This window comes from Varroa jacobsoni, unplaced genomic scaffold (assembly GCF_002532875.2).
Source record: "Varroa jacobsoni isolate VJ856 unplaced genomic scaffold, vjacob_1.0 scaffold_812, whole genome shotgun sequence".
In the NCBI taxonomy this organism is placed as follows: Eukaryota; Metazoa; Arthropoda; class Arachnida; order Mesostigmata; family Varroidae; genus Varroa; species Varroa jacobsoni.
In genome coordinates this window covers 169,794-184,650 of record NW_019213714.1, presented here as the reverse complement: position 1 = coordinate 184,650, position 14,857 = coordinate 169,794, and the positions used below count along the sequence as shown (strand labels likewise).

General features: G+C 38.2%; 1 protein-coding gene across 3 annotated transcripts in view; it reads right to left on the bottom strand.

Annotated features, from left to right (window-relative positions):
* Positions 1-7,509: 7,509 nt before the first annotated feature.
* LOC111264005 (solute carrier family 15 member 1) overlaps positions 7,510-14,857 on the bottom strand; it is a 31,974-nt gene continuing 24,626 nt past the window's right edge. For 2 of the 3 annotated variants that reach the window (XM_022839576.2, XM_022839577.2), the window contains exons 7-11: positions 14,557-14,813; positions 12,986-13,343; positions 11,979-12,148; positions 10,502-10,820; positions 7,510-9,315 (exon numbers count right to left, since the gene is read on the bottom strand). In XM_022839576.2, the coding sequence (XP_022695311.1) occupies positions 9,160-9,315; positions 10,502-10,820; positions 11,979-12,148; positions 12,986-13,343; positions 14,557-14,813 (1,260 nt within the window). In that variant the 3' untranslated portion in view covers positions 7,510-9,159. Of the gene's footprint in view, positions 9,316-9,490; positions 9,566-10,501; positions 10,821-11,978; positions 12,149-12,985; positions 13,344-14,556; positions 14,814-14,857 lie in introns of all 3 variants that reach the window. The other variant, XM_022839578.2, reaches the window with a different exon arrangement.

Below are 14,857 nucleotides of genomic sequence, written 5' to 3'. Positions count from 1 at the left end.
AGATTATGAAACTATTATGTACATAAGCCATATGTGCGATACGCTAGAGTTGATGTTTTGCTTAAATAATAATGAGACCATTTTCCCTGCGTTGGTGACGTCATACATATAACTTTTTGTTTTAAAATATACATCCTTATTTCATTTTTGCAATTCTATTAAGGCTCACGTACTTTTAGAAGGAAAAAAGAGCTTGCTACAGGCTATTGCGGCCTACACTTGTAACCTACTAGATAATCCGACAAGTATTAGTTATTGTATTGAAGACGATCTCTAAAGAATTTCTTTTGATATATATACATGTTCAGTACAATTCTTCAAGAGCAAGATGCATCCACATAACCCCCAAAAAACATTTACTGAGGGGGAATTAGAAGTCGATCCTTAGGTCCCGAAAAAACAAAAAGCCACTGCGAATATCGCTCTATCTTTGTTGTTGTATTGCTTTCAAGAAAAAAAGTGGTGCTTAAGATATATAAATTGAAAACAGTAGTTCAAAAACTTTTTGAGACTAAGATAAACATTCAAACGCATAGAAATGTAGAGCTTTCAGTTTGATCCTGAGAAGATTCGTTTTTATGACTACGAAAAATTTTCCGCCATTATTATCCCAAGCCCCATCCCATGTACAGCAGTAACCATCCTACTATATCTTTCCTTTTCAGCACAGTAAACTGGCTTTTCTCGTTTAAGTTTGAATTTCTCTTTCATAACAAATAGGAGTAAATCTACGTAGCATCGCTAGATTTAATAGATAATGTAACATGTTTTTAGCTGATTTTCGTAGAAATGTTTATAAAGAAATAAAACTGTTTGGTCTCTGATAACCCCCGTGATGGTTCCCTTGATATAGGTAAATTTTGCCCGCCCCTTTGGGAACTTCTAGATCTAACTAAACAATAAAACTAAAATTATAATAAGGAGACTAAAAAACGGGTTCACGAATTGGGACCAGAACAAATGGAATTCCATTTTGCCAACTAGTCCCATCAAAGTGGAGCATATCGTCAGCGGAAGCGACACGTGAGTCAGTTTGTGTTAAAAGAAGACGAAAATCAGGCGAAAAAATGGCGTTGTGCAGGTAAAAAACAACTTTTGATCGTAGTGCCAAATAGATTTGAGTAATATTTAAACCCAGGGATAGTTGAGGTATTGCAGGAAACGAGGTTGAGGAGGCTGGCTTCAACTGAACAGTCTGAACAGCAACAGAATTACAGCTACCACACATATCGACATATTATTGCTCTACCATATACAGCTGAAAGGTCGCCTACCTTGTTGACCCACCGAACCTAACAACAGAGATCGTTCGTCAAATATTTGTTTTCTCGACCTTCTTCTAAGTATAGTAAGATGAATTATTTTTCACAAAGATGAAACTACAATACGTAATACTTCGCATAAGTAGTTTATCAATGTCTTCCGAGTCATTTAATATTTTAGTGAAATTACAAAGTTGCGTTTCGTATCGTCTTGGAGGCTTTACGCAAGAGCATCTACGATATAGGTAAAATATGTAAAAAAAATTAGTTAACCCGTCTCGGTCCTTTTTAAAAATATTCCGACCTTGTGCTTCATATGCCAAACCACTTGTGGTTTTTTTCCGAAATGGAAGCCTTGCAGTACTAAGAACTCTATGTGCAACAATGGCGTACGCTGTAGGGCTTGATCAAGTTACAAGACTACTAGTTTTAGAACATACTTTTAAACTACTTTAATTTTGTGTGTCACCGCGTTTAATACTGTTCGACGTGCCGACTCCAGAAGTAGCCTGCATTGGCCCCGTGGCGGTCTTGAAGGGCAGACAGTGCTTCTCGCATGGCCCGAGCTATCATTTGTCGAACTGGAAAGGGGTGATCGAAACAAGCGTAGTTTAGACTCACTTGAGCGAACCAGGGAGCACATGAGGAAACGCTCAGCAGTTTTCCAAAATTTTAGCCAAACCTAGCTATAAACACCGCCTACGGTTCCACAGGTGTTTGGGGGGTATTGATACTCGTGGCTTGGGTTCGTTGTTTAGCAGAACCCTCAACTGTGACGAGACACCAATCAGTGGATAGCTTTTATCAGACCCGGATGACCTTGACGGCAGAGAGCATCCAGTAGAGATTTAGTTACCTTTCAGTAGCCGAATTAAAAGGTGACTTTGTCGCCTCTCTGAAGCCATTAGCGCAGGTTCGCTAGTTAGAGCACTGTTACTGATCCAAAGTCAACGTCACGTTTTGGTTTTGACTGTTGCAACGTATAAACGTGACAGGACGTTGGCGTCGCGGTCCACCGTGCCACTCCAGTGTCGAATCTTAAAATCGTATTCTGACAGTTCCAGGGCCCATCGGCTAAACCTTTGCAGGTATTTCGGCAGTATTGTTAACCGCTTCCAATACAGGTACGAATAAGACTCCTTTACCATTGAGATTACAACAAAACATTCGGTCTCTCAGGAACGTTACTTCGCCGAGAGTTGCCTACTAGCCTATGCTATAATGCGCTTCTCACTCTATTTATAATGAGGTAGAATTCGGTACGCTGCCGCCCGAGCAACATTGTGCACTTCAGTTGGTAAACTCTTTTGGCAATGTCAGAAAACTGGGTTGTCTGTGAGGGCCTTCCAAAGGGCCAGAAACGAATTTTGATTTAGGTAGTCCCAGAAAGTCACAAAGCAGCTTGGCTATTTCGACAAAGCCGATATAAATTACCGATAGTATGACGCTAAGTCGGCCTTGAGGGGCTTCAGGGTATCCGTAGCGGCTGTTTTTAAACCCGGTCCGTTTGTGATACTTATTGAAAGTATTTCTTGAAAAAATCCAAAAATGCTAAGGCTCGTGGGCGAGAACTTCAGTTAGTAATTGATATGATAAGACTTACAGAGGGTCGGCATCCAGAAGAAATAAATGACAACCATGGTGTTGTTTGTGGCGATATTTAAATGAAATATCGGAAACAGCATTTTGTATTTGGTAACCTTTTTAATTTTATTTTTAACTGTAATAAACTTTTATAATAATTAACTTGATAATTGACCTTAAGGCACGACAGTAAAATAGAACTACAGTTGCTCCACTTTAGAGCACCAAATAAGCACGAAGTACCTTTTTTAATACATAAATATTCTTATTGATTCAGCAGTTGTTCCCTATCACATAAGATGCATGTCTTCATTTTATTCTTACTAATACAATAAATACCCACAAAAACCTGGCCTTCGCTAATATGACTATCTTTATTTGATTTTCTTATCAAAATCACTTGGCCATTTTTCTAAAGTTTTCGGAATATTCACTGTATCAGTAAAAAAATAGGTTGCGGCTTGCCGGTAACTTTAATTATTTGTGGGTTTCGCGCCAAACGTAAGATGGCTCTAAACGTGGAAGTATAAAAGGAAGTACTTGTCCAATCATCGCTTGTGCATTCGGACGTCATTTTTGACGCCTCAAATGCTTATCAACGCTATCTAAGGGCAAAATATACCAGCTGCATCGTAGACGCAGCTTGCCTCGCTAAAAATATTTATTTCCTCTATTCGTGTGGTAGTGTAAACAGGCACTCGGGTTTTCAGCAGGAACAAGTCAATATTGGAATTGTAATTCAATTAAAGCTTTTTGTAAAGGGCCTTACAGGCGAGTTTGTCATACATATCCTGTTTAATACATGGGTCTGTGAACCGATGACTCTGCTGACGATTATTGTCAGCAGAGTCTGTCTTGAACATGTGTTGGATTTTCTGAGCGTCTATTGTGTCCAACAACAGGTAATAAGCCTACTATGTGCAAAGCTAACACAAAAGTTGGAGGGAGGAACACAGAGGAACTACTTCCCTCTCTGAGCGATAATCGAGCCTACCATTTAGAAAAAAGAGCTAGCACGAATAAGAAGTCAAGTTCACCGCGTTCCCCTAACACATTTTTGAATTTGTGGATGATTCTTCAATTTCTCTCAGCATTGTATTTTTTGTACAAAGAGCAAAGGAGTGTGTCCAACAATCCATGTAAATTTTGTGTATCATCGAGAATGACCTCAGGGTTTTTGTCGAGCATGTTTTCATTCCAAAAGTAAAATAACGGTATTTGTAGGAACACTCTTTATTCATCTAGTACTGCTACTGCGTCAATATCACAGACAGTGACTTATTAGTTACGTTCTACAGGCGGTCTCAAGAAAAATGAGTCATTTAATTTTGGCGCCATTCTGTGCTTTCACAGTCACAGAATGGCGCCAATATTTGAAATGCGTTAACTGCGAAAATAATAATGATAAAGAGACTAGGTTGACTATGCATCTCTAAGCGTTCAGGTTGTTTAAAAGAAAATACCATGGCTGTATCTAGAGACTACAGGTCATACATAGTTCAAAGAATTTATAGTTAGGCATGTAATCAACCACAATGGGACTGTGGGTTTTCTAAGGAAATAATCGTCAGCGACGAAATTCATTAAGTAAAGTTGTCACATTTTAAGTTACTTGTATTTCATAAAAAAAAACATGCATTTCAAATATGTCGCTGCTTTTTTCGGATTTTGAACTGAAAACATCACTTGACCATTTGGCTTCGAAGACTCTATGAGATACACACAAACAGTCATGGAACATGGTAACCCAAGCTTTCATGTTTCAAACGGATGGTATGAATCTCGAAAACATGTGATTCAAAAGGACAGTCCCGCTTGCCAAACATCTTGTGAAATAATGGTATTATTACATGAAATATTCTATACTTGTCTGGCCTCTATGAGCCAGAGTTGATTTTATAAAGCGCGCGATCCGACTCCTTTCAACTTTTGTCTCTAGGGCTTCTTGAAATCCGAAGTTTGTCAACAAGCTGACAATCATGATTGGCATCGAAACAAAAGAAGTATATTTTATTCGCAAAAAAAAAATTCTGCTATTGTTGAAACACCCTATATCGTAGAAAGTTATTATTTTTATCAAAATTCGCGGCTTGATACTCAGTTAGCCAGGATCATTTTTTCAGTGCCGCGCCGCAGTTTTAATGTCATACGTTGTCTCTAGAGGGTTGTTTATAACGGCTCGAAGATTCCTTTCTCCTTAGGCAACTTAATCTGTCAGTCTTTTTTTCAGACACCCGACGATTTAAAGCCAAAGTGCACAGTATTTAACGAACTAAGCTCATAAAAAACACGCTTGCATCTCACGCCGGTGGGGTAACTTAGCCGTACCTGACCCTCTTAAGCCTGCTGTGCAAGTATTGGTGACGCTTATCTGACTGCTGGAAAACTGTTTTTTTTTTTTTTTATATACAATCAGTCTCTATTGGGAAGGCCGTGAGGTCGCCATCGGTCATCTTCGACATGTGGCGGGTGTCGTAGGAAAATTTAGCGGGCCTGATATAACATGTGCTGGCCGGCTTCTCCGCATAACTATAATACTTTTTCGAGTATAGTATTACTAGCTAAAATCAGGTTAATGAATGTCAATTAATTATTCAGCAGTAAATGGTTTCTCTGGTTGGTATCTTTGCAGGAGGGAAGGTCCTCTTGACTCAGTGTGTCATGCAGTAAACTCGTGACGACACGTAGCAGTGCAGATGACCTAGTCGCCTCAACGCGAAAAAAAGTCACAGTTACTGTACCAAAATTGGACAAATAATAGTAATTTGCAATATATCAGCAGTTTATATATCTACTATGTAGTAGTTCTGAGTCACGATTGTTGCGCAAATCACATCGTATGAATTTACGTATTTAATCTTTCTGCTTAGACCATTTCTGCTGTCGTCGTCCTCTCAACTGCGGACTTTGTTGTCTCGAAAATTGATGAAATGTAGTACGTTATCGAAGTGAAGTATACTACAGAACATGCTACTATCGATTCTATAGGGTAATTCGTAGAGATGTTAAAGCCTTAGATTTTTCTGTCTACAAAACATTGAAAGGCAGCTCTAACTTAACCTTCGACTCCTTCAGTATCATTTATGGGTTTCCATACAGAGTGAATAAGAACATTTCAAGGACCCATCAGTGCTGAAGTAGTCCATAGGTACATTGCGTCGCCTTGACCGGGCGAACCGCTCGGCGTTCTATTGTTTCGTGTAATCAGGGAGAGCGGTCGTTGAATAAATTATTAAAAGTTGTCAACAGGTAATAGAAGCATCAGATATAGTAAAAGCGAGAAATTAGTCTTCAGAGGCACCTGCACTACAGTCCTCTGAGCTTTGGCCTTTGTGTGGGTCTCGATTATATTGCTTGTCCATATTGCGATTTCTTAGAATTGCACGTTCACGAACCGTACATTAACACTAATTGTAGGTGGATACACCGTTCGACTACAGAATATTTACTGCTGTTAATTGAAATGAGAGGCCAAACGTCGTTGGAGTGCGTTTCTCAAACTCAGAAATAAGCACGATCAGTATTTATCGGATTATCATCTCTGTCACAATTTATATTCAGCCAGCTCTAAAATGAGTCAAACAGTAAGCTTCGATTTCATCATGCACCTATGTATCGGTAGGTAACCCATGAGAGAGGCATATACCGAATTTAAGAAATTACCAATCCAGACTTGCCTCTGGAACTTATGTTTCGCATAACTGGAGATTGCAGTCAATAAAACAATAAATGAAGATTACAGAGTGCATTTGACATGTGAAGCATGATAAGCTGACAGCTGTACGAGACCACGTATTCCCGCTAAATACTAACTCTGTAGCCTGAGTCTTGCTGCGTTATCTATGTCTGAGGTCGTTTCAACGAATGTATGCGTGATACCAGATCCCACTTGTGCATATTGTTATGAACAACGATGAAAAAAATAATTAAAATCACTGCATGAGTTTTTTTCTCCATGTGTACGGGTCGCAAGCAATATCCCCATAATATTCATCCCTATAACACTAGGACAGTAAAACAAGAATAAATAAAAGTAACTGGGGAACTAACTATAATCTTTACATAGTGGCGACAAATAGAGCACCTTTAAGAATCAACGAAACATGAAATTGCACTATTGATAGTACTTCATATAGACAAAGAGCACGGTTCAGAGTACGCCCATATCTCTAGCTTCAAGCTTCTAGCTGTATAGAAAAGCGTCTTAAAGCGAGCTTTCGTTGAAACCAGAAGTTTCTAAATACAACATATACAGTTAGGTATAAGTAGACGTACTCTATTTTTGTGCATAGGTAAAACATAAACGACACACGCTTCTAAAACCTCTGTCTCAACACTTAGGTGCTACCTGGGTACGTGATCACAAAACAGAGTTCTTTAACAGATTATAATAGGATTTTTATCGTTCTTAGAATCCGTTTTTTCTATCGCGGGAAATATGAGATACTATAAATAGCTTCCTGAGAACAATGTGTTTAATTTTATTTTACGATAAGCAAGATTTTTCATCTTGCGTACCGGACAGGACAGAAAATATATCGCATAGACCGTTCATATTTTCTACAAACATACGTGCGCTTTTTCGTGAGCACTGAACGAAAAATATATTTTTTCCCAGATCAAATATTTTAAGATGTAATAATAAGAGGCTTGGGTCAATAAAGTAGGTGGACTCTAAAACATTCTAACTATTATTTATTAACATTGTAGCGTTCAGTATCATATACAGTCATAGAAATATCGGAACAATGCCAAAAGCAATTAGCAGTGCTCTTGATCATTTACGTGATGTCTGGCAACGCACCCACAATATATAATGATACTCGCTTCACTCTAAGCTCCTATCTGGCTTCGCACATTATAACAGTTTTCGGATGCATAAGTACCTCCATTGACCAAGTTCATGCCTATTTTTAGGAATAACTGTTCGAATAGCGCCTTTAACTTCAGGGTCTACAGTTGATGCTTTCGCTTGATCTGAGCAGCGTTGAAACGTCAGTGATGAATGCAGTGCTCCATTTATTATCCAGAATCCATTTGTTCTGAATCATTCGAAGTGTCAGTTGAGGAATAATTTGAATACAATCATATACGACACGGAGATTTTTGGCCTTAAATGTAAGCGTCAATGCATATATTTTGAACTTTGAGGACAATTACAAATTTGATACGAATCAAAAAGCCCGCACTTAGCCTCTCTATATCTAGTATCTGTGTTGGATGGCGGGAAAATTGAAATATGAGTAAAATTAACGTACTTAACTTATATTTACAAAATGTGCTTTGAAGGTGTAGACAAGGCTTACAAGTTTGCAGAAAAACTTTTGTGCGTTGTTTTTTCATAGTAATACACGATAAAATATGCCTCGAGGGCATTAAACTTCATGTAAGGTCTATTGCCTTTGGCAAGGCTTTTAAGCTAAGTTCGTGCCAGTACTATCTCAATACATGCCTTCGATAAAAAATGTAACAAGATCATCGCATAGAAACAGCGTTCGTTTGTGACTCGGTAACGTTCTCTACATTCTGTATTTCACAAACGTGCTCTTGCAGACGCTGTTATAAGTAAAACAGGAATCAGACCTTTACTACTGGGACGAAATATCCTACGTGCGTATAAAATCTAAAAGGCACGAATTGATCGTAAACAAATCGTGGCTGGATAAAAAAAGTTGTCATTAATGCGTTAGTCAAGAATTGACGAACTAGTAGCTCAAGAGGCTGTAAATACATGAACCAACAGGATACAAAACAATGCAAGCAGTAAACTTGCTATCTAATGTAAATGAGACAGATAAAAGAACTTCAGATGATAGTAAAGTGTGTCACACAAACTACTTTATTATATACACAGATATCCGGTGCCGTTTATATATATATATATATATATATATATATATATATATATAATGTATACGTTTCTTATAAATAAATATAGCCAGCTATAGACATTTACAAGATGCCAACTCAGTCGCGTAACTATGCTAGATAAATTATACGTGCACGCGTTAGTATTATTTTACGGTGCTTTGAAAACCTCACTATTGGTTAACTAGAGCAGCAGCATGCAGCATTCATTAGTATAAGTTTTACTGAGACGCACACTTTTCTAAATATTGTCTTTGTCGTTTGTCGGCCCGGGCTCAGATACGCAATCGACGTGGCAAAAACATGGTATTAATGCTTGCTAATAGATAAAATAACCTGGACGAGCATCCACTACAGAACAAAGCCACAACGCCAATTATTTTAATATGCAACGATGCACTTCATGAGTTCTAATAGATGGCCTTTGTTGACAGACGCGGTGTTTTCAAGCTGACAGTTCCTCCTTCGAAACTTCGTACATTTCACCTTCTTGACTAGCCATCTCGGACAACGCAGAACTTGGCGTGTAGAAATACGCCAGCACAGCAAAGAAAATCATATCTGCAAACATGGCTAGCCCGAAGACCAGGAACTCAGTCGACTGAAAAATATATGGTGCATATATTATAGCCAAGCTAGGTTGTTCGCAGAAGGCGCAGACTGTTAAATACAATCTATGCTTCTGATTAGACGTACCGAAACATTCGAGTGTATAAGCTAACAATAGCATTCAAATACATTTATGTGCCATATTGTAAATTCCAGATATACTTCACATCATATCATCACGGACTCCCTACGAGTAGAAATCTAGCTTCTAGCGCTGGCCCCAGCGTTTTATTCTCGTGCACCTGAATTCGAAAAAAAAATTATAACTGGAGATAATTTTTTTGGCCGCACTTCCCTGCGTTATCCTGGCACGAAATAACTTAGTTCTAAATTCACGTTCAACGGAGTAAAACTAACTATAGTAGGATCAAAATATCCTTCTAACTGCAATTATCTAAAATATATTTGGGCCTATGGAGATTATTGTTCTTAAAGCACCGAATCATAATTTAGAGGATAAGAACATACCTGTTATACTTTCCAGTGTTAACTCTATCATTACAGAGTTGTAGGTTGTACGGTATACACTTTAAAGAGCACGTTAGTTTGCATATCGCTGAAGCCTCAACATATTGACGCCCTAATACATAATTGATTTGTATAGAAAATATCGTGCGCTTAGATCAACAACACTGCGTACTTTTTACAGTCAGTTAGTTCTACATGTTATATAGTTACGCATCACAAACAAAAAAATCGCGCTATAAATGGTGTAGATGCTACAAGTAATTAACCAGAAGGGCCAATCGGACGACAAATCCTCCGAAACCGAATGCCATGTTCAGCTATCCAGTACGTGCCATGGTTAATTATGCACTGCTATGGACATTTTAAATATGGCTATTGAAGCAGTACAACCCTCCGCTTATATAAATATTAGCGAGCCCATGCAGGTAATGTACGTGTAATCCTAATATGGGATTATCTGTGGACCACACGTTTGTACGGTTGGAGCTAGTTCGTACCCTAGCAGTAATAGTATCAACGTAAGCCTTAGAGCGACTTAGAGAAGCCGCCATAGTTTAAAAATTTCGTCAACAATGGCACACAAGAATGTATATTTTTTTTACAAGAAAAATAACCATTGCGTTGCCCTTGTTAGTCACAGACTGATCAAACGATTTGCTCACAAACTTTTATATCAAGAGTAACATATACCTAAGCTATACCGAACGTACCTGTTTCTCAAGTCCAATCTTTGCAACAATGACCACAAGCAGATTTCCGATGGCAACAGTCATCAACCAGCCGGCTTGAAGCACAGACTTCATCGACTTTGGCGCTTCGGAGTACGAAAATTCAAGACCCGTTACTGAAAACAGGACCTCGCCCGTCGTAATTAATATATACTGTGGAGCCTGCCACATTAGTGACATCGCTGGGGCCGCCTGAGTCAGGTTCATTGTGCAGGTTTTGTTAGTCACAACGAAAGTATATGCTTCGCCCGTCTGCAGCCTCCCGGGCATACAGGTCATGTCGGAGTATCTTAATGTGTACCTAATCAAAAAAGAAATTTTATACGAACTGATTAATGAAAGCATACCTTGCGAACAGTATAATATTGATTTCAATATTGGTGGTCAAAAACCGTGGAAAAAACAGCATCCTAAATAATGGTAAACTTCGGTGTATATCTTAAACGGCCCGTGGGATCTTGGGTAAAGGCCGCATTGTCGGATATTTGCACTACTTTTTCGTATAAAATCAATGCCACTGTATGGATACATTTTTACGATAAAGGCTATGGTAATCATTTGGTTAATCTTTATAGGGTTGCTAACTTTTTTTTACAGCAAAACCACAAGGTGTCTAAATTTGCGCCTCTACTTTAGACTGAAAACGTATTTTTCCTATTTATAAGAAATTAACAGCAGATATTTGACATTTGGTGCCTATACAGTTGATATAATATATTTGAAACGGTACTCAAAGGTACAATGCCAAGCTGGTCAAATGAAAAAACCTGAAGTATGAATATTGCATCCGAATGGGGATAAAAGTATTTGCGTATATTGCGAGGCCTTCGAAGAAGTTTAAAACGGCCACCTTCACGTTTTGGGCGTTCACGATTGGATACACAAAAGCCATTGGAATAGTCGACGTATTTAACCAAAGGTAATTACTTGTGAAGTTATATAAATTTCAGCAACGATTATATGCGGTCACTGAGACAAGCAACCGCAACTTAATCAATGACCTTAATGGTATTTATATCATTGTTGTTAAATAGCACACCATTTACACTGCACACAACCAAGCCAAAGTGCAGTGTCAACCTATTAATATACATGCAACAAGAAGAACACATACTGCATGTAGTGCACGCCAGTAAACATCTATTGGATTGGCGGACGACAAACATCGCATAATACATGACCCTAGTATTAGAATTGAACTAAATATTCATATTAGTATCGATATATTCCTAAAAAAAACAATCATACAATGGCTCGCATGCATTATCTGCTATATATATATATATATATATATATATTATTTGTGTTGATATGTATACATCTAATAAAATGATTATTCCTAATAAGTGGTTTTCAAAACTACTGGAAAGCGAATGGCCATAAAAGGAAGTAGAAAGTGGACACGTGTTAGAATGTTTTCATGTTTAAAAAAATATATGGAAATACAAACTTGACATACGTTTCATCAGATTGGAGTTCCGCTCGGTAGAATCGTAGATCGCCAAGGTCGGGTTCCTCTTGACGCGTCAGATTAAATCGCTCATCATTACTGCTGATCAGTTCTAGATCCAGTTCTCTATCGGCGAAGACTTTCACGTCTATCGCGTCACCTTTACCCAATTCAGGAATCTAATGAGAGAAGACAGTGAGCAAAGAACAACAGTATAAACATTTGGTATAAAAAAAGACGAATGTACTATTTTGAAAGCAAAAATACTAACTGATATACCCCTGGCAGAGTTTGGCAGAGTTGATTTGTCTTTTACCTCAATTTACGTTCGTTCACGTAACTGGATGTCAATTTATAGTAAAAAAAATTTCTCGTCAATATTCGGGTACTATCTACATCATGCTTTGTAGCTTTTAGTCAAAAGTACATAAATACTGTCAGTATTGTATCTTAAGCTATGCTTGTCGAAGTCGTGGGCACCCTAGTGAGTGCATAAGATCTATATTATTCAGCCGAATAAATCACATTAAAATGACTTTAATGCAAAATAATGAAATATTCACAATGACCACTAGATGGCGCTTCCAATGATTGTGTTACATCTTCTAAATAACAGCTCTAACAAGGAAAGATAAAAGTAAATAGCGTTCGTTAAATGGAGAAGATTTTCAAGTTTGCAGATGGCATTTCTTTTTTTGCTGGGGCATAAATCTAAAAAGAGATGTACTGATTGACAAATCTAGACACGGATGTGTCTAGATTACTTCTGTTTCGCGTCATGTTGCTTCCCTTTTCGATACGTACTGCAGCTACTTAGCTTACACGCATTTCAGCGCCTCTTATAAGCCGCCGCAAATTTTTTTCATAGCTGAAAGCATTGAGCAGATTCATCTCAGTGTCGGCGTAATATAATTCACTATGGATGACTACCTATTAATGCCTAAGTAATTTTTACAATAAATTACTAAAATATATAAGATTGATATCTCGTGGACCCCACTAAAGACGACACGTACGTCGATGACCTGAATGTCCTTGTTGTCCCCTCGGAGCATAATGAGTTTTTCACGTGATGCACGATGGGAGAAATCAGGCTTATAGTTTAGTGGACCTTGTGTCTCGTTCCCACAAGTGGCCGTGATATTCACTACATATGGGTAAGGCCTGTTGATTTTGAGGAAGTCTCCGTTTGCTTTGGGTGCGAATACATTATGTTTATCTCCAAGGTCGTACGTAACCTTAAGCTGACAAGGAGCTGTATTTATGAGAGTCATTGCGTTCGAGTCTTGGGCTTCAACGGCAAACTGGAGGAACATGCACACGATAAACGATGCAGCGGCCAAGACACCGCCTACGATCATTTTCTGCAAAGGCCTGCAGTAAACCAAAAATATCGGTTTTAAATGCTTCGTTTAACGACAAACATGCTTATTCCTGCATAAACAAATAGTGCCAAACTGAATCGATCAAATGAGAACTCCTAGAATAACATTTCTATAAATAAAAATGAAATTATTTATTTTAGTCGGGATCATAGTGCTTTAGACATGACATCCAACAATGTATGATCTGTCGAGTCCTACAGCATGTGCTGCAATTACGTGGGTTATATCACGTTCTACAGTTTCAACTGCCTAACACTATCGAGATAATGGACAAAAAAAGCGTTGTATTCTTTAATATAAAGTATATCGCATGATTCTGTTCCCTTCATGACTTTGTTTATGGTGGGTCAAATAATCACAAGAATCTATCAAACACCAGTTGCTTGGGGGCTCCCCGCCAAACTATGTCTCTCTTACGGACATCGTCGCTATTGTCTACCTTCTGCATCGTCTTTTTAATACATATACAAACCTGTCAGGTTTGACTAGTAACTATGAGTCTATACATTTTATAAAAAGCAAAAAACAAGAGGAACGATTTCCTATTACGGGCACTTAGTCATCCGCCTCGCGCTTGGGGTATAAACTTAAAATCATTATTAATGGCAAGATGAGAACCTCATTGAGCTAGCAGTTACTTACTTAGTCTTATTAATTGAAAAAAGGTAGTATCAATATTAGGTACTAATAAGTAGGCTCTAAAGATTATAGTAGTAACTTGGCTGATGCACAAATTCTCCAAAATAGTCCTATTAAAAGCTGACGAACTTTACGGTAAGTCATTTGTTACGTATTATTAGCATTACGAATATCAGAAGAATAACTTAGGAAGATAAGTTAAGGAACATAGATTTAATCATACTTGCTTTGTTTATTTTGCAGAAAAGTCGACGTTTCAAGGCGAACACGTATAAACTTGTACTAACACACAAACACATATTTAATAAGAGCATTAAATGCTCATTATGATTACAGCAGTTACTATTGTATATGGTATCCTAAAGCGTAGAATGTGTTTGAAGCCATTGTACAGCAGGATTGTATCGTTTGGTCGTGTTTTTACAAAATTGCCACACTGGTTCCACGCGCAGGGACCGATTGTTATTTTTCGAAACTTGATATTATACAGACAGACCCAAAAGGCTGCGCCCTATTTTAGTTTTTCCCGTTAAATAAGCCTTCTGCTTCGATAACATACGTACTTGGTAAGTAAGCCACAATTCTTGCACATCGGATAAAGTACATATCCGAATAGCGGGGCAAGTATGAGGATAAGAAGTGGGTTCAACAGCTGGATCTGATCGGGTAATAACCGAAATCCGAACACTTGCCAGCGCATTCGCGTGGCTTGCAACGTCCAGCTTGAGCCCTGCTGATCGAACAAGGCCCAGAAAATGGGCACGGGAATATAGATGACCATTACCCGGCAGACGGATTTTACCTCCTCGATGAACTTTTGCTGTAATCAATCGTAGCGGATAAAGAAGACCTTAGTCTTCTATA